The 27,376-nt window shown below is 43.7% G+C and overlaps 1 protein-coding gene and 1 long non-coding RNA gene across 10 annotated transcripts in view; one reads left to right on the top strand and one right to left on the bottom strand.

Annotated features, from left to right (window-relative positions):
* Positions 1 to 27,376, bottom strand: part of MCPH1 (microcephalin 1) — a 204,212-nt gene that overhangs the window by 145,030 nt on the left and 31,806 nt on the right. For all 8 annotated transcript variants that reach the window (XM_073219223.1, XM_036995909.2, XM_036995911.2 and 5 more), the window contains 2 exons: positions 19,930 to 20,039; positions 1,721 to 1,758 (listed from right to left, as the gene is read on the bottom strand). In XM_073219223.1, coding sequence (XP_073075324.1) covers positions 1,721 to 1,758; positions 19,930 to 20,039 — 148 coding nt within the window. The remainder of the gene's footprint in view (positions 1 to 1,720; positions 1,759 to 19,929; positions 20,040 to 27,376) is intronic.
* On the top strand, positions 3,877 to 27,373 carry LOC118967935 (uncharacterized). Of its 2 annotated transcripts, XR_012124072.1 has the most exons (5): positions 3,877 to 4,912; positions 6,045 to 6,219; positions 22,002 to 22,024; positions 22,387 to 22,589; positions 22,852 to 27,373. It is a non-coding gene; the product is annotated as an uncharacterized lncRNA (long non-coding RNA). The 2 variants fall into 2 exon arrangements; XR_005055264.2 differs by having other exon boundaries at positions 22,387 to 27,373.

Here is a 27,376-nt window from a genome sequence, read left to right on the forward strand (position 1 = left end):
TAGCTCATTATTACAAAGCTTACTTTCACAAATGGACCTGTTTATTTTCTGGTCTGTTATTCCATTACTGCCTTCAGTACCTTTTTTCAAAAAATTATTCTTCCTGTCCGACTTCCTTACAAAATAACACTCCATTCTCCCTCTCTTCCTTTTATGACCACTTTCCTAGTGCCTTTGGTTGAGCCACACTGCTTTTTCCCCTCCCAGCAAGTTTTGGAAATCCCCAATGGAATACAAAGGACACCAAGGACGTCCTAGGCCACACCACGAGTACACAATGAGTTAAGAAACAAACTTCTTTCCTCTCCAAAATTACACGACCAAGGGAGAGGGGTGGTTTTCACTCTCGCTGATACAGACCAACCTCCCCCTGTCTACTTCATGTGTTTCTTAGTTTTATCTCTAGTGATCTTGGGTATGTCAGTCAATCGCAGGACCTGTTTCTTTGCAAAATGAAAGGGTTCAACTCTATCATGATTTTAAATTCCTGGAGCTCCCTAGGGTAGAGGAGATAAATGAGCCACGACGTGGGCCCCATTTCCACTTCAGCCAGACAATCTGCTTACTGGGCTTGTGGAAAATATTAAATTTGGGGTAAAAGACAAAAAAAGCAAGAAGCAAAAATCTCTAAACGAGATGCTTCAGAACCCTTCATTTCTGTGTATCTGTGATGTCCCTCATTCCGAGTCTGGCAGCTGCTGGCTATTTGCTGGACGTGTTAATAGGTAACAAGTGTCTTTCCAAGACAGGCTGATCAGTGGAGCATCAGAACGCCTAGGTCTTGTTCTTAAGTTCAGACCGGAAGTGTAGGTGGAGAAAAAGAATAGAATGAGAACATGGCCTACCTGGAAATTTGATCTTCAAATCTTTGATAACTAATTACATTTGTGGCAACAATCCAGACATTTAAAAATATTATACCCATATTCAATATTCATTTCTGCATTACACTATTTAGCATGTTCAGCATATTTCATAAGAGATTAACAAGAATTGTGTGTGTGCTCCTTTTCACTAGCTAATATACAGTGTGAGGATGACCCGTCCTTTTAACTTCAGGCTGGTGGGAGGAGGATCCTGCACCAGAAGTGTTCAAACCCTCTGTGCAGCCTACTTTACACTGAAATGTCCCAAAGTTTTGACAAATGTCTGAAAACATATGATTGATACAAAAAACATGGTTTTCCCCTAAACAGGAATTCAAAAATCTGTTACAAAGAATATGGTGCTATATTTTTGTTGGACATGCTATACTGTGTTAAATGTTTAAGGAAGATGATAAGAGCCTGCCAGCAAGCTATTAACTCCTTCACAAAATGTGCAGATAGCTGCTTGAATGCAGCTGCAGAAAGCTTCCCACTGAAGCATTTCTCAAAGGCCTTTAGGGGAAGCAGCCAGCTAAGAAAGCTGCATGTATTGAGCTTTCCAGGGGTGGAGGTGGTAGACACAGAGCCAGCAGGCGCAAAGCAAGCAGGGAAGGGCATAGACTGCAGCGCCTCTTAATGCAGTCTGGACCCCTCAGAAAGTCTACCATGGTGCACGGGTTGCAGTCTTTCAAACCACCTTTACTTCCAGTGATCTTTGGATTCAGACGTTAACTATATAGACTAACAGGGATACAGTACAGATGGAGTGCCTGAAAGCATGACCATCCCAGTATGTAAAAGAAAAGGCTAACATTGTACCCTGAGTAGGAAGTTATCAAAACAATGATACTTACTCAGATGGCATGCTCGTCATGACTAATGTTCTTGTTGGCTAGACGTTTCAAAAGAGAAGGAACAAAAAACAGTCAAAAATATAAAAAATATTTTTTTCCCACAGAAATAAACTTGAGTACGTTTTTTGAAAAGTTACATCACTTAAAAATAAATATTTAAGCATATATCAAAGAAAAAAACTTTATATTCCTGGAAAAAAAACAGCCCAAGAGATAGAGACTTAGATATTATTCCCAAACCAAACCAAATTTCAGGACATGAGTTAGAAGAGAGAGAAAAAAATGTGTTTCCCTGCAGCAGCAGGTTCGACCAGTCAGCACAGTGGCGCTCCAAGGTACCATTCCGTCTATGGGCTTCCAAGGAAGGAGAGGGTGAGGCCTTTGCATGCAGGCTGAGGTCCAGTGCCCTATGGCTTCCTGGGAACCATACCCTCGCCTTATACCCACGCGTGCAATGATCCTTGTGCTTCTGTTCCATGGGTCAAATCTTTCAACCCTTGCACACACAAGCACAGATTCAGGGAACTGCTTGATTACATGCTGGGCATCTGCTATTAACTGTCATTCAAAGCACGCTGACAGCAAAACAAAATGAAATGTTTTGGGAATATATCATTAGAAATATAAATTCCCCTGTAATTCCACCATTCAGAAATGACTATTGTTTAATCATCTGGTGTATATTCTCCCAAATGTTCTATGGGAGTTGTGCATATAAAATTTTTTTCAAAAACAAAAACAGACTCACATTATTTGTGTGCTTTTGTAACTCAGATGAGATACTCCAAATGCAACCAACCGCACGGCGTGACCATGGAGGAGCCACTGCACCTTCAGCCATGTCCTGACTGGGCTGCGTGGTTCAGTGAGACGAGGAATGCAAGGCATTCCGGGGCCCCAGGCGGACACCATGATGGCCCTGAGGGTGTGTGTGCTGTCTGGGTATCACGGGAACAGCGAAGGGCGGAGAATGGCGAGACAACAAGCATCAGAAGACGTTCAAAGGAAGGGGTCAGGGAAGTGACAGAAGAGCAAATGGGGCCATGAAGGCCACCCATCTCCTTAGCTATCTCTCCCTCTCGTCTGCTTCAGACGCCGGGCCAACCGTGGCGCGGCCTGTGGGCTGTCTGGAGACGAGACCCTGACGAAGGACTTCCTTCCTCATCCCCTAGCCAGTCTGGCTGAAACCGCATCCTTGAATGAGGACCACCCTGGCTCGTGATGTGACCAGCCCCAAATAACATCCAAGAGCCCACTCCACGGCATCCGCTTTCTCCGTGGAGCCATCCAGAGGAGGCCCCTGGGGTTTCATCTGTGGGAAGCACCCCAGCTCAAGGAGCACAGGATACGGAGTGGGGAGGAAATGCTCTGACTTGCACCATGCAAGGTTCCTGCTGCGTGACTTTGTGCCCATGTCTTCACCCACGCCACCTCCCTAGGTAGCCTCGCACACACCTGTGGCTTCACGTGCCAGCTCCATGCTGACGGCTCCCACTTCCTACCTCCAGACTCAGATACTCCACTGCATACTTGACACGTCCATTTCGAAACATAATAAGGACCTCAAATTTGACATGTCCTGAACTAAAGTTCTGTTCTAGCCAGGCAATTAGGCAAGAAAAAGAAAAAAAAAACATCAAATTGGGAAGGAAGTAAAATTGTTTCTATTCACAAATAAGATGATGTTAAATGCAGAAAATCCTAAAGAATCCACAGAAAACATTATAACTGATAAATGAATTCAGCATATAATCTACGATCTATTTTATTACTATCTACTAGTATCACTCAGGAAAAGAAAACCATGAACAGGACATCTATTAGGTCTGAGGGAAAGAATGCTTGGACAGTTCAGTCAGCCCGAGGCTTGATAGGAACTCTCATCAGAGGCTGCAGGGGAGGAACTGTTTTTATAAGGAAACTCAAAACCCAGAATGGAAGTCCGAATGGTAAGAAAAAATATACAGAAGGCAAAAAATCAGTCCAAACAAGAAAGAATATTGTGCTTCTATATCCCTCTGACTTGCAGATGTCTGATAAGAAATCCAGAAGACTGAATGTTCATTTACATGGTCCAGTCACAGAACCTGAAAGAGACAAGCTCTCCCTAGAGTATGACGCTAAAGAATGCCAAGATGGACAGCACAAGCCCCCAGCCTGAAATACAGTGATGAAATGAAAAGAGCAGTCTTATTAAGAGTAAGCATATCTACTTATCTTATAAATTAGGAATTGGAAAATACATCCAGTAAAATGCTCCTGATTAATCAAGGAAGTTCCTTAAAAAAATGACACGTATTGTTATCTGCAATTTATTTAGCAATGAACAACACAGTAAGATGGTTGATGGACGGAGGAATGGGTAGATATATGATAAAGTAACTATAAGAAAGAGTTAGTTGTAGTCAAGGCTGGGGTGAAAAACTGGAATTACCGGTTGTCTTGAATGGAAAGCCACGTTATTATTCAGCACACATACTCCTCAGGACTTTCTGCTTACATGGTGTTTATACTTTCCACTCTCTTTGAGCCACTTTACAACTGTTAGTTGCAGAAAATTGATAGTAATGAAAATGATTCTTGTCTATAGAAATGCAAAATCTGCCCAGTGGAGGGGCAGTTGACTTCCCTCTCCCACTGGGGAAAAAGCCAGCGTGGGACCCATTAGTAAAGCCACTTCAGCACTCCTAAAGGTCCCTGAGTCTGCTCTGTGGATTCTCCTTGGAAGGACAAACACTCAAGCAATACCTAGTAAAACCAGCCTTAGTTTGTAGTCAAGAATATGTCTGAGGTTCTTTTGATCACAAAAGACAGAAATTGTACACAGAAAACACTGTGAAAAAGACTTGAATAGAATGAATGGTTACTGGGTGACTTTATGGGGAAACTATGAATTGTCTGAGGACACATTCTTTAGGGCTATCTGAGTCCATGGGCTTTATGATTTAATTGTCTTTGAGCTATTTACTACTCTGTCGATTGTAGTAAGCTGATAATGCAAATAATTCTTGTCTATAGACACAGCACATAAGCCCAGTGGAGTTCAGCTGACCTCCTTCCCAGGCTGGGAGAGGCTGTTCCTGCACATACGAAGCGAAGGCCTTTCAGCGCTCCAGGAGCCCATCAGCGTGCAGAGTCACTGGGCTCCCCTCTGAACAGGACACAACAGCTGTCTGGTTCCTCCATTAATTAGTGAGTTAAGTAACACTCACTTCATATTAGTAAGAAAACAATGATTGTAACCTTCTAAAAAAAGTATCTTTCAGGAGTGGTGGGTATGCGGATGTGTTAACAATTATTTCATCTTTTCTCTGTTTGGAAAAAAAATTTTGTTGGAGAAGGCTAGAAGACAGTTTTATTTAGCAAGGAAAAAGTACACTCTTGGAGACAGAGCAGATGGCCTGAGAGGTCAGGAACAGCCTGAAAATTTTTATAATAAAATTTTAAAAATATTATTCAGGTGCATATATTTTTTTTAATTGGCAAGGCATATGACAACTAATGCAAAAACACCTCAAGGGCTGAGTTATTATAGTGATCAGTACATTGATCCCATACAGCACAGCAATGCAGCCTGCACACAGCAGGTTCTGTGGCACTGAATAAAATTTTTATACACAAAAGCCAATGTATTTTTCTGCTTATGATTATGCCATCGTTACTGGAAATTCCACAAGTACCTCCTAGCGATCAATTACACAAAAACAATACGTGAAGCACAAGAAGTTCAATCAGCTGCTCAAGGACCCAGAGTAAGAATGTAACTCGGGAAATCTCTCTGCAGCTCCCGTGTTATGATTTCATATTTGACAGGCCACTTGGCCTTTCCTCATCGCATGTGTCTCTTCTAAGAAATGAGATAATGAATTACTACTCCCAGAGCGCTACACGATTAGTAATTCTGTAGAAAGTAAATATTGAGCTAGCAGTTGTAAATCATAGCCTTCACAACGTGTAATTTCAAGAGAGTATAGCCATTTGTAACTTAGTCATTATCTCTGTAACCTTTGCTACCTGTCACATTTCACTGATGGCAATAAAAACGGAGAGAAGGTTTGGCCACTTTATTCTCTTTAGTAATGATAACCTGCTCCTCCAACCCCATGACCAAGAAGAACTACATGAAAGGTGATACATGCGGGGTACGCGAGGAAACCACCTTCTAGAAACCCTGGCCCCAGAGCCTCCGAGACGAGCCGGCCTGCACACCGAGATGCTCGCCCACCGGCCTCTGGGCCCACTGGACCAATGCCCTCTGGGTTCAGCTCCTGACTCCACTGTAATACCATCTCCTGTGTTAATTTACTGCACTGTTTCATTTTAGGAATCCCTCAAGATGCCTGATCTCCAGGACCCTGAAACAACTGAGCTTTGCCAGCCCCTTAATAGATGAACCATCGCTGGCAAGACCTTGAAGACTCTGCCTTGCCTCATCCCGAAAGAGGATGGATGGTTGCCTCTGAGTTCTTGGGGAGAATGACACTTGCCTCAAGTAACAGGTAGGTCTGGGAACAAACCTGACATGCCTCCCGGGAACCAGTGCTGCCTAGAAATTCCCTCCCCTTGTGTGAAGGCTAACGCCAAAGGACTCCTCTGCTGTCAGTATTCCAAGAAGAGATCCCCCACCTTCCTTCCTCCGGGGTTTGGGTAAGACTATGCATCCTCACTCCCGGTTCCCGAAGACTCCCGATGGTACTCTGGCCTCCCCACCTCCATGAACCCCCCTTTTCCCTGAGCATTTCACAGCAGGACTGATCTCCACGGTGCAGCGGTCTGAATAAAATTATCTCCTTAACTGTCCTGTAAATGTTGTCTTTCATAACTACTACACATTTGTTTTAAGTGCCTAGGAAAAGAATTTTGATAAAAGCTATGAATACCCAAGAAGCAATTATCTCATCAGATTGCCTAATAAGATGTTTTAATTTGAAATTTCAAGTTTTCCCTCTTTGGTCAGTTTTGAGTAAAAAGTGATTAAAAGATGAGGAAATCTTCAAATAATTAATGGAAACAGAATCATCCAATCACCTAGAGAGAATTTCATCAGATACTATTCAGTCAAGCAATTTGATCAAAAAAATTTATAATCCTTTCAAATTGCAAGGATCACCAGAGAGCACAAGGGAAGAACACAATCTGTCTGAAATGGGAAATTTTAAAGAAATACGTGACCAAGCCAAGCCTCCGGGGAGCAAAGCGGGTCTGGCAGGTGGGGCAGGAGAGGGAGCCCTTAACAGGACACGCACAATGGCAAAGAAACACATGTGAGAGGCAGTGGCTCCTCTGGGACTCTCCGAGTGGCCTGTGTGGACTCAACAAGCTGCCCCTTCGAGCTCAACATTGCAAAAGCTTCCTCAGGACGGCGAAGAAGGTAAATTTCGTGAAGAATTGTGGCAAAAGACTGGAGGTTAGGTGAAAGACGCAATAGTAAACTCCTGCGAGTAACAGCCCGGATAAGAGAGGACGGAGGTCAGCAGCAGCCCGGGGCGATGACAGCACAGAGGCGGCTCCCGGGCTTCTACCTGGACGCGTGAGGGAACACGGGACTGGGCCTGTGTGGGCGTGCGTGCAGAGATCAGCAGGAAGGTCAGAGGCGCAGCTTCGCCCGTGCTGAGGGTCCAAGGACGGTCTGCTTGAGTTGGAGGGCTCTGTCATTAGCGGGGAATATCTTTTGTTTCTCTTCAACATAGGACAAGAGGTCTAGGAATTGCTGGCAGTTTAAAAAGAGCCTCAGTATTGTAGTGGGCTGCTCTGTCAAGACTTGTGGAGAAAGAATAAGACATCACTTGGGAATGGAATGACCTGAGAAAAGAGGGACTTGCCCTAATTCCTAACAGCACAGTAGAAATAGCACCCATTGTTTACATATGTCACGTATGAGAACCACTGACTTTCTCCTTATGTTTGAGGTAACAGACGCCTCCTTTCATTTTCTACTATGTATGGCCTCTAACGCTAAGTCAACAAAACCACCACCTAGCCCAAGGTACAACCATTGATGTCACCCAGCACTGCCACTAGTTGGGGACATGGTTCGGAGGTCCAGGCAGTTCACTTGCATTCATGGGTTTTACTTTATGCATCAGACATTAGAGGAAACACAGCATAAAGCACATATTTTAATATTTTATAGATAAGTATGAACATCTCAGAAATGAAAGTATGATAAAATTGTATCACGGGGCAGCCTCAAGAAGCTGAAAACTTTATCTTATTATTTGCAATATATGAATATGTAACTTAACGTTCCCACTCTTACTCTGCTCACATTACTCATACACTGAAGCATTTTATGGTATCTATTTTAGAATTCTTATTACAGAAAGAAAAAACCAACTCCTGTATGTTTTTAACATTATTGAATGAAAAGAGATGTAGGGCTCTGTTCTTTAAAAGAAAGAGCACTTGTCCAAATGTAGCTACACAGCCCCAAAGGGTCATCACAGCAAACACTGAAAATTAATCATGTGAACTAATCCACTAGCCAGTGAGAAACGATTCACAAATGTCAAACTCAAAGTGAATTTACACAAAAGCAGTTTCTGGAAGTTCTGAAGTAGTGAGCAGCGGTGAGGATGGGGCGGGGGTGAGTATTCGGGAAACAGTCTCATTGGTTTTATTTTAGTAAGATCAAAGGTAGTTCAAATTAAACAAATGTACTTGCTTCTTTAGTGATAAAAAGAAACACTTTAAAAATAAAACATTATTTGAAATGTTTTGCATTTCGGTACCATTTCATAACTAAGCAACTTCTTTTCCTAAGAGCAGTGAAATGAGATAACAAATGAGGTAACCCCCACATGTGCCAGGATTACTGATTTTGTGCATCAGTAAGATAAGCTCACCGGATACATGGGCACTGCCGGAATTCTATGAATTGCGGCTATTGGGAAAATAAAAAGAGCCAATCAAATAGGACAAAGGATAAACTCTGGAAAATATCTTCAAATCCCTTCCTGGGGATGGATAGTCTGTCGTCTAGATCTCTGGCAGCTACGTCACTAAAGTGTCTTCAGAAAGACTAGATCTACAGATCCAAGAGACCCTGACTTTTAAAAATAAGCCCCTCACTAGATGGATCCTTCAGATTGTTGACACCCCCCTTTTAATATGGTGATAAAAGTCTGTGATCTAAAGCTGGATTCCCTGCAGAAAACTAAGATGAAAATGTCTTACTTTCTTTGACTCATTGTAGCTTAAGTGTCCCTCCTCTCTTTTCCTTAGGTGAAATCTGTTTTCTTTTGAACAATTTCAGAGACTCTTAATATTCAGGTTGCTTTTTCTAGAAAAATATAACACCTTTCTAATGCTCTCAAATAATATAATAATAGTGACCAGTAGAGCATCAGTATCAGTTTTGAATATTCATATATTGGATAAAGATTAATTTTTATAGTAAAAAAAAAATAAGCCCAGAGAAAATGTGCAGCCAAGTCAACGTCCAATTTGTTAGAGAACACGCACACACGCCACCTCACTTGAGACGCTTTATCTGGCCAGCTCCCAGTGGGTCTATGCGCACACCACCTTCTGGCTCTGCAAGCAGAGAGGGACTAGAGGCAATGAAGCTCGACCAGCTGCAAGGGCCCTGTCAGGGACTCAAGTCTGTGTCCCTGGACATGCAGATGATGAAACCCTGACCCCACGGCGACCGCACTTGGAGGCGGGGCCTTTGGGAGGGGATCAGGTCGTGAGGGGGGAGCCCAGATGAGTGGGATTGGCGCCCCCAGGGGGCTCCGGCGCCTCTGCCCTGAGGACACAGTGAAAAGACGCTGTCTGTGCACCAGGAAGAGGCCCTCACTGTACACCACATATGCCGGGCCTTCTCTTGGTTGTCCGGCCTCCACAGCCAGGGAAAGGCTGTCTGTTATTGGTGAGCCCCCGCCTGTGGTGCTGCGTCACAGCAGCCCAAGCAGACCAAGACACAGAACGGCGGAGCGTGTGTCTGCACAGTCCCTTCTCCACTGCGCATACAGGGCTCCCTGGAGGAAGGCAGCAGGAGCCCAAGACCGCTCAGCGTTCCACAGAGGTGCTGAAGTAGAAAGAGTAACTTGTCAAAAGGGCCGTGAGGGGGCTCCCGCTGGCTGAATCTGGGAAAACCTGAGCGTCCCCAACCCCAGGCAAACACCAGCAGTGGATTAGAACAAACTGAGTAGCAACAGACTGGATGAGTCCACACTACACGGTGGGAGAAGGGGTCCACGGCGCACAAAGGTGCCCAAGCAGCACTTCCACCACTGAGGCCCAAAGATGGCCGTCGGGCCAAGACTGGCTTCTGAGCTTGAACCCTCCCACCCTTCACGTGGCCTTTGAAAGAAACCTGCTCCAGCTGCCACATTCCGGGAGGGGAATGGGCTCCGTTCAGGAGCCACTCCAAATACAGCCATCAACTCACCAAGTCTGGGCCTCAGGAGACACATGGGCCACATATGGGAGGAAATATGCGGATTCACGGGCTCTGCAGGCTGCTGCTGTTTTTACTATGAGATAGACACACAGTGCTGCCCTCCAACCCTCAGGGGTCACACTGCCAACTGCACCGTTCCCAGCCAATTCTGATTCCCTGTTTCCTACTTGTTGTCTCTCCTTTTGTTAAATTTCACTCAAGGAGCTGGAATGACACAGTAAAAAGTGCCACAACTTAATCAATGCAGAGAGATTTCCATGCCTTTTTAAAATGAACAGAATTAGATTGTAACTAGTGGGCTGACCTGAAACAGTACATTTCTGCAGAAACATAAAACGGCATAATTCAAAAAACGTTTTCAAAATTGAAAATCACCGATAACGAAGACCAGAGCAAGAACGGCTCCAGACCCGCCTATCCCAGCCTGACGGCCGTTGTACATTATATTATTTTCTGACATAGGCTCACTATTGATATATTAACTAAATCTCAACTCATATCCAAAAGCCACAAAAACAGATGCCAAAATCTATTTGAGATGCCTCATATTTTATTTTCTCACAGTCTATAATAATGTCTCGTTGGTCTTGAGCTGTGGTTTCACCTCCACTCTTCTATTTAACCCTTCTTCTTCTCCAGAATCATACTGCTTTTCTGTTTATTTTTTTTTAAAGCCACTGAAGTATCTGAGAGAATATCAGATAATTTAGTTTCCTAAATACTGTGTGGAAAGCAGTAACTTTAAAAACAAGTGGAGAGTTGATAACTTCACACAAAGCAAAGCAATAAAGATCTCATGATTGAGGAGGATTCTTGTTCCTCTGGAGGGGACACAAAAACCCTGCATGGAAACCACCACACCCACAGCCACGGCAAGGGCCGGACGCTCCCAGCTGCGCACTTCTACACGCACACACTCTAGCGCAGCCCAGGAACCTAAGGAGACAACTGGGCCCTCGCTCAGAAGTCCCTCTGATGTCAGTGGAAACAAGTGGTAAGATTTCCAGGCCCCCCTCCCGCTTCCTCCCTTTGGTCTGTGCTCTGGCCCCATCCTCGGAGGCAGAGGTTCCAGGAGGAACATCCCGCCATAACAAAGCTCTGAGGAGCAGGGGAGCGTTTCTTCCCAGGGCTATCTTGAGTGAGAGAACACTTTTTCCAGAAACCTCCCGGCAAGACTTCACTTTGCATCTTATTGGGCAGAAGTGAGTCATATTCCCAAACCAGTTACTGATAAGAGGAGCAGGACCACCACTGGCTTAGACCACTCATCCGAGGATGGGGCGGGTGGGGGACGAACACCAACTCAGGACACTTCCTGGCATGTGGCTGCTCAGCGAAGTCAGCACCCACCTTGGGGAGGCACGGGACTGCACATCTTATACTCTCAACAGTTCCTTTACTCCCATAGAACCCTTTTTTTTTTTTTTAAACATAAAGTTTCAGGTTTGCCACTTCAGCAAGGTATTGTCAAGCTTCTGTAGATCTGAAACAAACTGACTTTATATTTCTAAACCAGGTTACCACAGTTTGCATCCCCCACAATGGTCTATTTAACAAGAAGATCTTAGACACTAGCAGCCCAAACTATAAGGAACATGCATATCAGTTGGAATGTGCACCTCCATTTGCCCAGTGCATGGAATGCCCCCCAGAAGATTGTACGCAGATTTCTTCCTGTTTCCTCTCTGTGCCTGGTGGTACTCTCCCAGCTGGCAACTGTTATACTCTGGCATCCACCTTACAAGGCCCAAGATGACCCTAGAGGGCTCAAGAGGATGTGGCTCAGAGCCAACCCCCGGCCCTCGCTGACCACCGCCAGTGCAAAACACACCTGATGGTTTCTGAAGCACATATTTTTATAATGCATACAAATCAGTCATTCTCTATCGAACACAGAGCACACGTTGACAAAAAGGTGGTGCCCTTTGAAGATTCTTTTTTAATGTTTTCCATATAAATATTTTTTTCTCATACATAACAAGAAAAAAAAACATGCTAGTGGAGCCGAAGGCAATGGTCACAACATCCAGAGGCAGCTGGTTTTCGGACAGCTCCACAACGTGACACTTTCTGGAAGACTGGACACCTGTCATAACGAGCACATTCCTATCATGGCCAACGTGATGCACACTTTGCCAAGTGATTTATCAAAGTAATTACAGATCATTCAAACACCTGTGTTAGAACCGCGGGCACCTTCCATTTTTGTAAGCCCATTTATCATCTTATCTGCACTCAAAGGCCCTACACAAGAGACAGGCCCTATCTTACCACATACAGCGGTTCTGAACAATGGGGAATTATTTACACGGACATTTATAAAGGGTGTCATCCTCGAGGAAGTGTGGCAATTCCCCTAAGCAAGTAATAACAACGTACTCATGCTGAATTTTCAAGAAACAAAATAAATATCACCTGTCATTTGGATGAGTCACTGCTCTTTCAACTTGAAAGTCACACTTAAAAACAAAACAACCCACAAGATTATATGCTTCCAGCCAAGCACACTATCTAATGGCAAACAGCCAAAGTCCTGGAATGACTGCAGATCGTAACAGCACATTCATAAAGTATTCGAGTCCCCAGCAGAGCGGGGACGGGGACTCACTCAGGCACCTTTTAGAGGAGAGGAGACATTAGAGGAGATATCTGCTTTAAATGAAAAGTGGCGCAAATACCCTATTTCCTTTATCCAAGAAGGCTTCCACTGCCCTCCCTGCTCCCGCACGGCCCCTCGTCAGGCACACAGATCACACGGGCACAAGAGCTCTCCAGTCCTCACAGCCCAGCACCTGCCTTCTCTCCTCTGCTGACCCCCTCACATCTTCTCACGCTTCTCCTTTGGAGAAGCTGTTAATTCCACAGCTACTGCCTCCACCATAAAGGCAAGCTCAGAGCTGTCTGAGATACACTTCTTTTCAGCACCTCTGTGTGATGACAAAACAGAAAACATACTCTAAAAGAGGTCACAGCGCTCAAGGATGGCAGCTCTGAGGAGGAACAACTGGCATGTACGGCCAAAACAGGTCAGTCGATGTGTGTCAGTTATGTTCAGATGGTTCCAGCCGTATTAGAGAAGAGGGAAGGGTATGTTGGGAGCTCTGAGGAAGCAAATCACCAAAGCCGGGATCACTGATTACATGAGCCACACCTCCCACCCCCGGATGAGGACAGCTTCACGCTCAGGGCCCAAAGAGATGTGACGCTGACGAAGACGGGGTGGGGGCTGGGGATGACATCCTTTCGGAACCACGTGTGGAGCCCTTCAGATGTATGCCCCAACTCTCCTCATCCCCCACGCCCAAGGATCCTGTTTTGGCCCAGGCAGGACTGCAGTCAAAGTCCAGTAAGAGACATAATCTGGGCCATTTTCATTAAAGACACATGGCATTCTCTGGGGGTCGAGAAGAGGGTGGGCAGAGTTACAGAGACTCAGGTTACTTCGAGTCAGAGCGGCAAAACCAAGCGCCATCAATATGTGGACATAGTTTTCACCCACAGTTGATCTGGAAAAAATAGCTAGCATTTATTGAGTGCCTCTTTCTATCAGGCACCATGTTTAAGCAGCACAAGCCCTTTGAGGCTGGCACACTTTGGTTACCCCATTTATACACGAGGCGCAGAGGTACAGGGAGACTGAGGAACTCGTCTGACCTGATGGCAGGGCTGGGATTGGAGCCCAGGAGGTCTGCCCAGGAGTCGGTGCTCTCAGCAGCAATGCTGCAGGGCCGAATGTCCTCCTCTCATGGATGCAAGAACGTTTCACAAGGGTAGGAAGAATATTCAAAAAGAACTGACATACATTGTGATGATGAGTATGACAGTATCATGTGATGGTTAAAAGCATCAGAAATGGTGTAACAGGCTCACCTGAAAAGCAGAAGGGAAATTAATGCATCCCTATGGACTCAACAAATGTTTACTGACCACCCATCCTGTGCATTATGTGTACTGTGCCAAGTATTCAGAGGTGAAGAGGATGTACTGTGTCCTCAATGGCTCATGTCCTAGTAAAGACAGAACAAGAAATTATTGGAACATGTGTGAGCTATTTAATGCATCACTTGCTTTCTATTCTTTTGTAGGAATTTAAGCATTCGATCTGGCGTGCAGTGTATTTCTTTGTCTTTCTTCTTTAACCACTGTCAAAGTACATGTGCTTGTATAATGGGGAGTATTTGGTCCTTCTCCCTAAGCCTCCAAGAGCCTAAAAGCCAGCTGTAAACATTCTGTGCGCTGACCCACAGCTTGCCCTCTCATGCGACAATCTTGCTTGGCGGAGACGGCTCCAAAAGGAAATTTAAAGAACAGCTGCTTATGAAAAGCTGTCCTGTTGATGACTTACCTTAAAAGAAAAATTCTGCTGAGGATGATGATTTGTAAACAACAAAATAACATAAGTAGTAGAATAAATAAGAGAATTTTGGAGGAAAACACTATTCTCATATATGTTTACCACAGTACTAACACTAATCTTGTATTTAACTTCTTCAGCTCTATATCTGACATTAAACAGCAATAGGGAATATAGGTTAAGATTTGTCCTAACATTTTCCAATTCTCCCTCTGCGGAGAGAAATATCTTTCCTTGTCAATGACCTATATATTATAAGCTAAGATTCCAGAGGTAATGAAATGCTTAGCTGGAGCCTCAAACTGAAGAAGGTTCAACAAATTTATAAACATATATTAACATATATTTAAAGTAGTAAGTCTAAAAAAGATAGTTTCTCAATAATGTACAAAGTGACTTTTCCCCTAAAAGGGGGTTCTAAACCAAAAAAATCTCTAATGGAACTTAAGCTCTGAGATTCTCTCTTTTTTTAATTGAATTATATTTGTTTGCAGAGCTTCAGAGATGTTCAGTGTGCCTTTTGCACCCAATGACCTGAATGTTCATCTTTAAAATCCTTTCTGCTGACTTGGTCTCTCGTCGTCGTTTCTCGGAGAAGGATTTATCCCATTTCTAGGGAAGTTTTTTTGTTTTTAAATGACTGTGAAAACTCGCCCATTATTTCCAGGTGTGCTGAAGCACACTCAGAAGCACCCTCTCCTGTGAGTACAGGTTTCCTCCACTACCTGAAGATACAGAAGTCCTACGAATCCTTTCTAAGCTGAAATGGTGTAATTCAAAGAAGCAATTACCATTAATTCCTATGGAAAAAGTTTTGAGCATTCCCAGACCCAAACAATAACCTCTCTCAGGCTTTTCTGATACCACAAGACACATCTTGCTAACAGAGTCACAAAATAAATGGAGATAAAGCACAGACGTTCACAGACAGTTCAGAGCTCTGACGGCTGGACACTCAGAAGTTGATGGCTCCTGGGGAAGAAGCCTGGCGGGGACCCTCTTTTTGTCTTGGGGATGTGCTCCCTCTGTAACAGTTCACTGAAAAACAAATGCTCATGGCTATTTTCACTTTTCACGTCATTTTGTGAAATTGCAAATCCTCTTCGGACTTCTCTCAGTAAGCAAAACTGGTACTAATGCAGGTCTTCCGTAAAAGCGAAGTGGCCTAACACACACTTAACAAAACAAAGAGTGGGGGATACTTGTAATCAGAAAAGCTGGACAAGATACAAACGAGCAAGCAAACACCAGCTACTTGAAGACCCTGCTGAGCTGAAAACAGGGAATTATGGAAAGAAGGAAAATCCTCAGAGGTGAGCCAGCCTCTGCCCGTTTCCCCTGGGGAGAGCTGGCCTCCTAGAGTTAAAGCCCACTTCAAGTCATCTCAATTCCCAGTTGGAGGTTAAATACAAAATTACCAGGTATATCAGAGGAACATATGACTGAAAACTGAAGAAACAACAGATAATGAAGACAGAAACTAAGGGAAGATAGAAAATGGAGTTAGTAGGTATAGACTTCAAAAAAATTGGTTATCATGCTCAAAGAAATAGAGAAAAGATTAACAATTTTGACAGCGAACTGGAAATGATTAAAAAGAAAACCCAAATAGATTTATGAGAACTGAAAAATACAATAAATGAAATTTAAAAACTTAATCAGAACAAACATATAAAGAGGGAAAGGTGAAGTGGAAAAGAAGTAGAAAATATATTCATGATGAAATAAGGAGATACAAAAGGACAGAACCACAGCGAAGTCGTGAGGCAAGGTCTACAGAAGGCAAAGAACACACATGCAGTGAATTCCCAGAAGTGGAGGAAAGAGAAACAAGAACTCTCCAAAGCAGATCAAAACACGAAGCCCCGAGACCCTGTGGTAGGTCATCAATAAAAACACCACGCAGGTGCAACCATCACAGAAAAACTACAGAAAACCAAATAAGAGAAAAATCCACTGACAATCTGCCTGGGCCGATTTCAGAACCTCTTTCTGGATGTGCCAGGATCCATTCCCAGGCCACACCTACCAAGAATGATTCCTGCCCACAGGCTCCGCCTGCACCGTTACATCACACGGAATTCAGGATTTAACAGCTCTCGTGAGGCCTGCTCCGCAGGGCTTCCCAGGTAGGCCATGACCTACGGGTACTACTCCAAGTTTAGGATAAAAAAAAAATCAGGGTCGTGAGACACATCTGTTTCAAGCCATTTTTGTAACTACAGGAAACCATGGAAGCTGGCTCTCATGTGAAACATAAAAACGCCAATCCTGTGCTCTAGACACCGGCACTCTCCATTTCAGCAGGGGCCTGGGCTTTCATAATGAGCTGATGAGGTTTCCTGTAAACTTGCTTTTTTTCAACATTAAAATTCAATTACAAGATACTTTTTAGGAAGCAGCAACAATGTTTGTGCCTGATGGAATCTAATCCCTATATATATTTATACATTAAAAACACAACTACGTTAAAAAATGTCAAATTTCAGTTTAACACGGGTTGTCTTGATACCTTATAAGGAACAAAAACAAGCAGGTAAGACCTCAGTTTCAGTGGGGAAAAAAAGGAATGATGGAGATCTTACCATGCCCTCAAGACCAGTATTATATTTGTCAGTGGCAGATCAGAAACTTCTATTTAGTTTGTCAACTGAATCCTTCCACAACCTCACAGGACACGTTGAACACCAGGCAGCTACATTTAGTGCTCTTGTTGACTCAACACAACATAGGATTTCAAAATAAACCGCTCTCCTCACACTCACATTCAAAGTATCTTTAAAATCTAAAGTTGCATTTTAAGAAACCCCGATCATTCTTTGTTTGAACCTGCATGATGATAAACCAGGACCATTCCTCTCTACATACTGCCATCTAAATCTGAACTTCTAAAACACTTAACTCATAAGCAAACACATCAGGATTTTAAGCTTTTGTCTTTGGTTTAAGAATCTAAACAATGACATTACTTTATATGAGGAGTGTTCAGCATCAAACAAAACTTATCCCAAGGCAAATGATTTGTTTAAATGACATTAGACAAAACCCCTAAGGTACCAAAGGTGGTTTCCAGACCTTGCCTCACGTTAGGGCTTCTCGGCGTTTGTGAAAGCCCTCAAGCCCAGGGGCACCCCCAGGGATGACCATCAGACTGCGAGGGCGCGCCAGGCAGGCGCCTCTGGAAGGCAGGTCCCCAGTGGGAGCCGCGGACCCTTGATCCGTCAGAGAAAAGGCTGTGTGGCAGCTGGGCTAAGAAACGGAGCAGGAAGACTGTCCTGCCAAAGGCTCTTGCCCCTCCTGCTGTTAGGACAGGACACCCAAGGCCAATGGCTTCCCCTCCCTGAGTGTCGGTGTCCTGCCTATAGAGAAGGGGACTGCACTGAACAGGTGGCTTTCAGGAGCTGGTAGGTGAGCAGGACGAGAGGATGGGCGTCTTCGCAGAGCTCTCCGGATGGTTCTTCCACAGAGAGCCAGCAGCCCCGTGAGCACCAGCCTGCTACCGCTCCACTTCACCAGGGCAGAAAGTTTATCAGTGCATCTAAAGGCTTCCAGAGCGACAGCTAAACTTGAGCAAGTTACCTAATTAAATTTAGTAAACCAATTTTGTCCCTAAGCATGTCAGCTAAAGGCACATACGTGTATGTATGTGTGTGTGTTATTTCGTATTTTGTTTTCCTTTTCAACCACTTGATTTTAATTGACATTCCTGACACCTGTACCACCTTTGACCACACACCTGTGCAGCGCACCACAGGACAGCGCAGGGAGGTGAAGTCAGACACACGCTCTTCCCACGTCATGCGTCCCTTAAGGGGAGGTGCTTCCTAAGAAGGGACAACATCCCCGCCCAGGACACGGGACTCCAGCCCGGTGTTCTCCTACAGACCAGTTCGTCAGGCAAGGGTTATCATCAGGTGGAAGCCAGGCAAGAGCAACTGTTGGAAATATTAACTTCCATGTGGGCAAAGCAGAAAGGTGAAACCTCATGCTTTGTGATTAGACAGGGCAGAGCATCTTTATGGTAACAAGTAAAAACTCAACAATATTTCCTGCGCGCTTTTTTTTAAAACATGCTGGCCTAAGACCAAGGCGTGGAGCAACAGAGCTGCGCAGGCCAGCGGCTGCCCTGAGAAGAGCTCTGTGGGAGGGCAGGAAGCAGGTCTACAGAGGCCTTGGTGCGCCGGCAAGGAGAGGCGTGCCCAGGCTGCCACGGGACGCCTAGGGAGGCACGGCACAAAGGTAGTGCCTGCTTAACAAATACCCCAGACGGACGCCAAGGTTTCTTCTTCATTTCTTCCAAGGGCAAAAGGTGAGGCAGCCACACAGCCGCTGAAAGAAGCCAGGACCCTGGGAAACAAAACTTGAATGCCGCCTCAGGGCCACCAGCGGTCCAGGGAGGCACGACCAGGGGAGAGCCGGGGGCCGCCATGGTTGTGGTGCGGGAAGCCAGGGGCAGTGCCATGTGCGCCGCACCAGAGGGGCCCTTGGCCAGTCCTCTGGGCACACCTGCTGCTCTACCTGAAAGGTGCTTCCTTTCCTTTGTTTTGCTCCCTTTTTTTTTTTTTCCTGAGACAAACCAGAAAGCATAGGAGAGAAATCTAAGTTTCTAGAACTTAAAAGGAGAGAAATCTAAGTTTCTACAACTCACAAGGGACCTTCATGGACTCTAGGTCATTTCCAACTTCTTGTAGCCACTGCCGAGGTAAGGAAGGCATCGCCCCCCAGTGGCCTGGCCTGCACCCCGGGGCTGGGGTTCCCCAGGGCGGCCCCCGCCTGCCGTCCTGACTTTCCTTCCCATTGGCTACTTGTTTATCAGCAGTTTGGAATTCAGCCTTCACTACATTTCAATACATTGGAAAGTTTTTCCAATACTTTCTTGGCCTCACAGAAATGAGGCGCCAGATAATGAGCGGCCGATCTTCAATGTAATCCATGAGAGCAGATGTTGAAGAATCAAAGAAGCTCAGATGCTGACATTCCCCACGCGAGCCCACAGGTGGGGAGCCAGGAAGAGCGCCAGGTTCTGAGGCCGAAGCACAGGTAATGGGCACCCCCTTCACCCTATGGCTGTGGCCACGCCAGGATCCGCTCACACGCGTGAGACCTTTGGGTTCCTCACCTCCCACCTAGTGAGCATTTATTCGGATCACACAACATCCACAGTGCCGGCACAACCACATTCTCCGCTGGAGAGAAGCTGTCGGCATTTTTACTAGCAGGCGAAGCACTGGTGAAGTGGTAAGAAAGCCTTTTCTATCAGTAATAACTCTGTCCTAAAGGAAACCAGCACTCTTGGTTTTACTGTCCGAGTTTTCCAACATCCACCCATAACTAATTTTTTAAATAAAATACAAGTTGGACAGGCTAGTTTATGTTTCATTAACCCAGGGTAGAACACTGTGATGTAGCAGCCCTGGAAAGTTTAAAATAATATTTTCACACACCAACCTTTTGGCCTTTCCCTCTTGTCTTTGATTCCTCATGAGGTCCGTTGAGATCCTTAAAATCTTCCCATGAGCCATCTAAAACATCTTGTCTTTTTGGTCCATTTTTAACACCTAAAACCCAAGTGGATTGAAGATTAGTTAGAACTTTATATGAACTGAATACTAATGCAACTGAAGCAAAATAAAAAGTAAAAAATTAATTTGTTTATGCATATTGACAACATTAAAGTATAGTTCTTTCAAATACACCCTGCCTACTTCTTGCTCTTTGAGATCTATTTAGAACTTTCAGTTTGTTCCAATACCCCAAGCAATTCACTTAACTCAAGGGTCAGAAACAATTGTGCCTCTGTCGGCACTAATTCTACAGGGTCCCACGTGTCCATTTGATAATGCAAGAAAATGCAGGCCTATATTATGCACTATTCAACCTCCAATTCTTAGATGTTTACATAATGATCCAAAAGCAGCTGCTCAGGGAAGGCAATTCTCTACTAGAGGAAATAAGCAGTCTTAGCGTTGGGGTTGGAGTTACTCCAGAGAACAGTCTTCAGTACTAAGCTGCCAATCTACAAATGACCGATGATTCTACTCCCCACATATTTCCATCGTAGACCAGCATCTTGCCTTGAAAAGACATAAACCAAGAAGACACTCATCACATGGAATGTGGTTTCATTAGAAGCTAAGTGACGTAAAATCCTAAGCAACTCACAAAAAGGCATGGGTTTGAATTGACTTGCCCACTACTGCAACTTTACACACCGCTGCTTGTGTTCACTCTTTCTGCCAAAATAGTTTGCCTATGACGTACTAGCTACCACTTTTGTAGTCTCAATGGGAGAACGTGTGCCTTGACATGAGGGGCATATAGCTGCTTAGGGGACACTTAGTCCCAGCCAGACAAGTGATGGTTGCCCATCATGTACAATCCATCCTCAACATCATCCCAGAGTCACTGATGCACTTAATCAACAATTTCTAATGATTAGGGACTGCCCACTAGAGATGCAAAGATGCACAAATATTGTTTCTGCTTTGACAATCCAATAAGCAGTGCAGACAAATGAATATAATAGAAAGCAAAAAATAATTTAAGTGCCATTAGGAATTAAAAGTCATGTAATGTGAGCATGACTGCTTTGCACACTGTCTCAGATAAATAGGATGCTCTAATAAAAAAAATACCATTAAATTTGGAACATCAGGTTTGAAAGTTTTGGTTCATCTTTCAAAAATAGAGTTCTACTAAGTGAAAACAAAATACATAATGATAGTTAAATGTGTGCTTGAATTCAAACTTTTATTTGCAACCTGGGTCCTAACAATGTCTTAAGGTCACATTCTGAACAACCTGTAACCCTAACACCAGACGCCTCTGGAGGCACACCAACTACATGGGGTCCCACGAGCTCCTCTGCGGCCTCTCATATCTGACTTTAGTTCACATCTCGCCCAGTGCTGCTTCAGCCCGATGACTGCCTGTCCCCAGTGACGGCCTCAGCCAGCTAGAGACACACCTCACTGGGAGCAGATGCGTGAGCAGACCACATAAAGGGATTTGCAGTCAACAGCTTGTTCTGAGATCCAGCTGTGCTAAGTTTGTTACTTATGCTTACTTGAAGATTATTTTCTATCTATGCATTACCTTCCACTATGTTCAACAATCATTTATTGGAAATGCTGAGAATGCCTAATCCCTAGGAGGCATGGATGCAATCTATTTTCTCACCTTTAAAATCTAAGATTAAATGTTATCAGGTTATTAGAAATAATATTAATTGTACCCACGATTTACTTTTTAAATACAAATACAGCATGAATGTATGAAAGTTTAAAAATAGTGAACTAAAGGTATAATTTGGGATCTAAAATGCTTCCGTTTTTGAACCATGAGTATGTTTTCAGCCTGTTGTGTATCTATGTTCAAAAAGGTTTCATAACAGCCATTGCCTCAGTTCTAGTTGAAAACTATGAAATAGGTTGTAAAGCATTTTGTAATACTAGGATCTAGAAAATCTGTAATAATCTTTTAAAACTTAAGACTGACATTGTCATTTTTTTCATTTTCAGAAATCCTGCAATCACAAAACAATGTAAGTAGATTTTTAGTTTTCAAAATATCATCAAATACAGAGAAAAGAATGTCACAGCCCCAGAATTTTTATCGTTATACTGCCTGAAATTTCACCAATTAGAATTTGAGTTAACAATATCATCAAAATATTGACTTATGAGGGGTTACATTCAGATAAACCCATCATTAAATTGAAAATATCGTTAAGTAAAAAATGCACTTAATATACCTAACCTACTGATCAGAGCTTAGCCTAGCCTACCTTAAGCATGCTCACACATTTCCATTAGCCTACAGTTGGGTGAAATCACCTCCCACAAATCCTGTTTCATACTGAAGTGCTGAGTTTCTCATGTAACTTACTGACTCCTGTACTGACAGTGAGGAACAGAATGGCTGCATGGGGACAGAGTGCTGGTCAGTGCGTCTGGTGTTGACCCTCGGAATGGCGTGGTTGCTGGCCTGCCCAGCGTCACGAAGAAGATCGAACTGTGTATCGCTAGCCAGGAAAAGATCCAAATTCAAAGTATGGTTTCTACTGAATGTGCATCACTTTTGCACCACCACTGTAAAGTCGAAAAACCGTAAGTCAAACCGTCCTAAGCTGGACTGTCTGTAAATTATTTACGGGGTTAAGGCAGCATCTCACAAGCTCCGCTACAGTAACTTACTAATATGCATTTTTTAAAGATGTTATCGGTAAACCAAAAGCAGCTGAAAGCATGCAGGAGTGAGCAGTCAGCTTCGTGCCTTGCTGCAGCTCAGCGGAGGGACCTCTCCTTCCCCCAGATGACTCGGTTCGCTCCGTTTGACAGCCTTGTCCTCAGCTCTCTCCTTTCTCCCCAGGGTGGCTTCATCCCGTCCCATAAAGTCATCCCGTGAAGAGCCCTAATCCAACCTCTCCTGCCAAGACCCCCCAGCTGAGGTGCCGCTTGACACACAGCTCCCCAGGAGACATCGCAGAGACGAGGCGACTGACAGGCCATAGTCCCTGGCAGCATCTCTTCCTGCAGCACACCCGTCTGATGAATGTTACGAAGGTCATAAATCCTCGACTCCCTTCTCTCCCCTCGCTGTCATTCTAACTTCATTATACAAGTGACTCATTGTCTTGGTTTTCAAAAAATGATCAAGTACAGAGAGAAAAGAACTTCACAGACCCAGAACTTTTATCATTAAGTTATACTGTCAGAAGTTTCACCAATTACAAATTTGAGTTAACAATATCATCAAAATCCAAATACACCAAAGTTTAGAAAGTGAATTCATCCACCTTAGTGTGAATTACTCAAATCGCTACCTTTACTCACCCAAAGGATAAGCAGGGTTAAGAGGGTGTTTGATACTGAGGGCCGGTCATTTTGGAGGCAGTACTAGGCTAAGGCAGCGTAAGGACATATATAACTTAGGGAAGGTGGAGAGATGTAGAGAAAACCAACAAATTTCTTAAGAGAAACTTAGTCCATGTCAAAGTTCTGCCTCAGGCAGAAACATAAGAAATAAATCCTTATTTCCAACATCCAACATCTTCCTGAACATCCTACTTTCCTACTTTCCTACTGCCAATACACAGAGTTAAGACTAAGAGTACATCTAAGCAATTATTATTTATTGGCACAAGATACTCTGCAAGGTCAACTACATCAGACAAAATTAAGGCTTCTGAAGGCTGATTTAAGAACCCATAGTTTTAACATATAAAAGCATATGCAAAATTTTAGCATTGTCCCAATGGGAAATTTCTTCTGAGCTCCTAAAATATGATTAATGAATTATTTGAGATCAATGTAAAATACAGAATTTCAAGATGACAGATATAAAGAGCCTTAAAAGACAGACCTAGGAAACATCCTTTCCATACGTACTTCTGGTGTTTGGGATACAAATTACTCACTGGTTCTATACAAGCAAAATGCAGCTAACAATAGGAATACACACACACACACACACACATATCTGATAAAATATCAAATTCATTTTGTTAACAATGAAGGAAACAAAAAAAACTGATCAGGATCTTCAAAAGATGTATAATCTTTTCCTTTTTAACCATTGTAGAGGTAACTGAAATATGGATTTTAAATACGTAAATTAGTTTAAATACTATATAAACTTCCCCATTGGGAGAAATCTGTCTTCTGCATGCACTGATCCTCGTATTTAGATTATCTTGACTACATCTTCCCTGCCTGAGCTCCTTAAGGGATACTGTATCTCCGCGTGTTTATCCCAATGCCCAGGTGCACAGCAAACATGAATGAACAAACCAAACTATCAGATAATCAGTAGGTTGCAACAGCCTTCCTGTGGCCAGCCTCCCTGTCAGCGCCAACGGACCTACATTCACCCATTTCCAGGGAGTGGACTGGCAGGTTCTGGGGAGGTGGGTTGAAAAAAACACTTCTGAATACACTTGTGTGTGACTTGAATTGTCAGAAAGTACCTGCTTACTCTCCAATTTAAAATATTTAAGGAATACATGTACATGTCAATCTACTTATCTGGTACAACAGTAATTCACACTTTCTTTTGATGGAAGAAATACTCAGAAGATGTAAAATATGGAAGAATATCTAAGTGCCTATGATTAGATGCACTGAGTTCTCATAAAACATACAAATATTTTTAATTCAATTTAAAAAATGGTATTCCTCAGGATTTCAATGAGATGTACCAAATGTAACCCTAAGATTATCAAACCTTCTCATACAGCTGCCAAACAAATCTGAAATTATAAAAGCAGTTCTCTGCCTTGGGATTATGAATATACAAAAACGCATCTTTTTCACACAATTACTATAGCATTTTTGCCTTTAATTCTTCATCAATTAAATAAAGTTATAATCCAAATAAAACCCCCTGCTGAATCTAAATATTAATAATTTCCCTAAGCAAACACTACTATTTATCACGTGACTTTTTCCTTCAAACCCAAGATGAAGCTTCAATCCTTCCCAACCCAGAGCTGCAGGCAGTGACTCCCAACCAATGGATGTCAGCACAGATGCCACCTGTCATTTCTACCATAGGGATTAAGGCAATAAGACAAAAATTACATGTTAGGAAGGTGTAATTTAAAGTATGTACTTCATCATAGACTGTATAATATGAAGAATGTGTGTTAGTTCACCTAGATCAAAAACACTCCCTCCACAAGTGGTCAGCTACCAGGTAACAGAAACATCACATCCAGAGACAACTATAAAACCTTCTGCCCAATATTAGATGCTCTGCAAACTGGCAAAATGGATGGAAGAAATGAGCTATAACTGGGTGACATCATCAGCTTGTTAATCAGCATAATGGATGTCAAGAAATGTTTTGTAGTTAAATTCACAGATTTAAGAAAACTGGATTGGCTAAGATATTACAGGAGCAGCTGCTGCCCATGCACAGAGAACACAATGATCTAGCAGGAGTAGGAGCTGGTATCTCCGCAGGTGATCAAGACTTGAACTGTGAACCGGCCCTGTGGGAAACTACAAGATCAGAGGGTAGCTGGTGGCCTGATGCTGACAAGTTCTCAGAAATGTGCTCCTAGAAAACTGCTCAGCTTTCAGATAGGGCAGGGACACTTCACCTGAAGGATAAGACCTGGGATTTCCACATATAGTTGTTTTGGGGACAGGTCCTCATCTGCTTGCCAATCAGTGACTAATACATATCTGTGTGCCTGGGCCTTGCTTTCAGTAAGATCCAGGAGACACACTTGTAGAAGGTGCTAATCTTCATCAAATTCTAATAATTGGTGACTAGTAGCTATGAAAAAAAACCTAACAGTTGGGCATGGCCCAACTGTTTCAGTAAGGCACGTGTGCCTGTGTCGACGTGTAAGATTTCACCCTGCACAAAGATGGCCTCTATTAAACAGTGGACAAGAGCAAAGGTGTGGGAAGCTTTTCCCTGTTTTTGTGGGTGGGCATATGGTACCAGTGGACCCACGGCCACCACTTCGGTTACTGAGAACCCAGTGGAGGCCAAGCTGTGTGCTCACAATGTCCATTGGGCTTTACCTGCTTGGCAATTAAAACTGACTTCAGGCGGTGATCTGAAGAGCTGTGATCAGCAGAGCCATGGGGGTGGAAAGCCCCTTCAGTGATTAAGTAACATCAAACAACTTTACATACGCCCTGTCCTGTGGTGTCCAAAATTAAAGCAGAAAGTGAGATCTCCATCCCCATGTAAATTTGACGTGGACATACTTCCTGCGCACAGGCTACAGCTCCAGCAACATTACTCAGACCTCGTGCAAGATGCAAGAGCGGAGGGAGTTTATTTCAACACCCACTTAATTGCACAACCGAGGGTCTTCCCTCTAACCTTCACTGGAAGTGCTTGATCTGCAAAGTAAGGACACGCTAAAAGGCACATATCAAAAGAAGAATTAGCAGGATTCCACAAATGCCTTCTAGGCAATGGATGTGCTCCATGAAAACCATCTGCATATAGATAGCTATCAGCATTTGGCTGCACCCATCTGCGTGAAAAGGCATTTTCAAAGGTAAAATACGTAAAAAATCTAACAGGTCAGCCTTAATAAACAATGGGAACCCTCAATTTGAATCTCGATTTATTCCAGCCCCCAAAACAAAATTCTGTTGTTCTCATGAGACTTGTATTACAAAAAATTTATACTCTTTTTTTGTCAATAAGCATTGTGAAAATGTCTATTTTCTCATTACATGAACACCTACATACTTTCGTTTTGCCTCCTGCCCCAAAGCCTAAAATATTTACTATTTGATTCATTCCAGAAAAACTTCATTGATCCATGAAATAAACTACATTGAAAATAAGTTGATCTAGTCCTTTACTGATACGAATATAGAAATAGGACATTTTTTAAGAAAGCAAATTTTACATTATCCTACATTACTAGGATAATGTAATTCTATGCATGCAGTAAAAGCCCCTTAAAACATGTACTTGCACTTACTTGTACACACACGCACGCACGCACATAGCACCTGGAAGGAAATACACTGAACTGTTGGCAGGGACTGTTTCTAGTGGACACTAACCCTGGTTAACTTTCTAGTGGGCACTGGGGCCCTGAGGAGGCTGCCCCTGGCTGCCCTTCTGACCTCGTTTCTGTCCAGTCTTCCTTGTCCAAGGAATCCTTGCTGGGCTGGCTCTGTGCAGGTCCTGCCAGCGTTTTCTTCCCAGGACATTTGAACTGGATTCCTCTGGCTGAAACATGACTCCGGCAGTCATGGGGCTACCTCCTCACCTGTGCCCAGGCCTGTGAGCTAAGGTCACCTCCTTCAGAAGCCTTCCCTGGCTGCCTTATCTGTCGCACTTGCGTGGTTCTGCACGTCACACATCGCTCACAACCTGGCATCCTGCTAACACTCACTCACTGTCTGGCCTC

The sequence above is a fragment of the Manis javanica genome, chromosome 12 (assembly GCF_040802235.1).
Source record: "Manis javanica isolate MJ-LG chromosome 12, MJ_LKY, whole genome shotgun sequence".
NCBI lineage: Eukaryota > Metazoa > Chordata > Mammalia > Pholidota > Manidae > Manis > Manis javanica.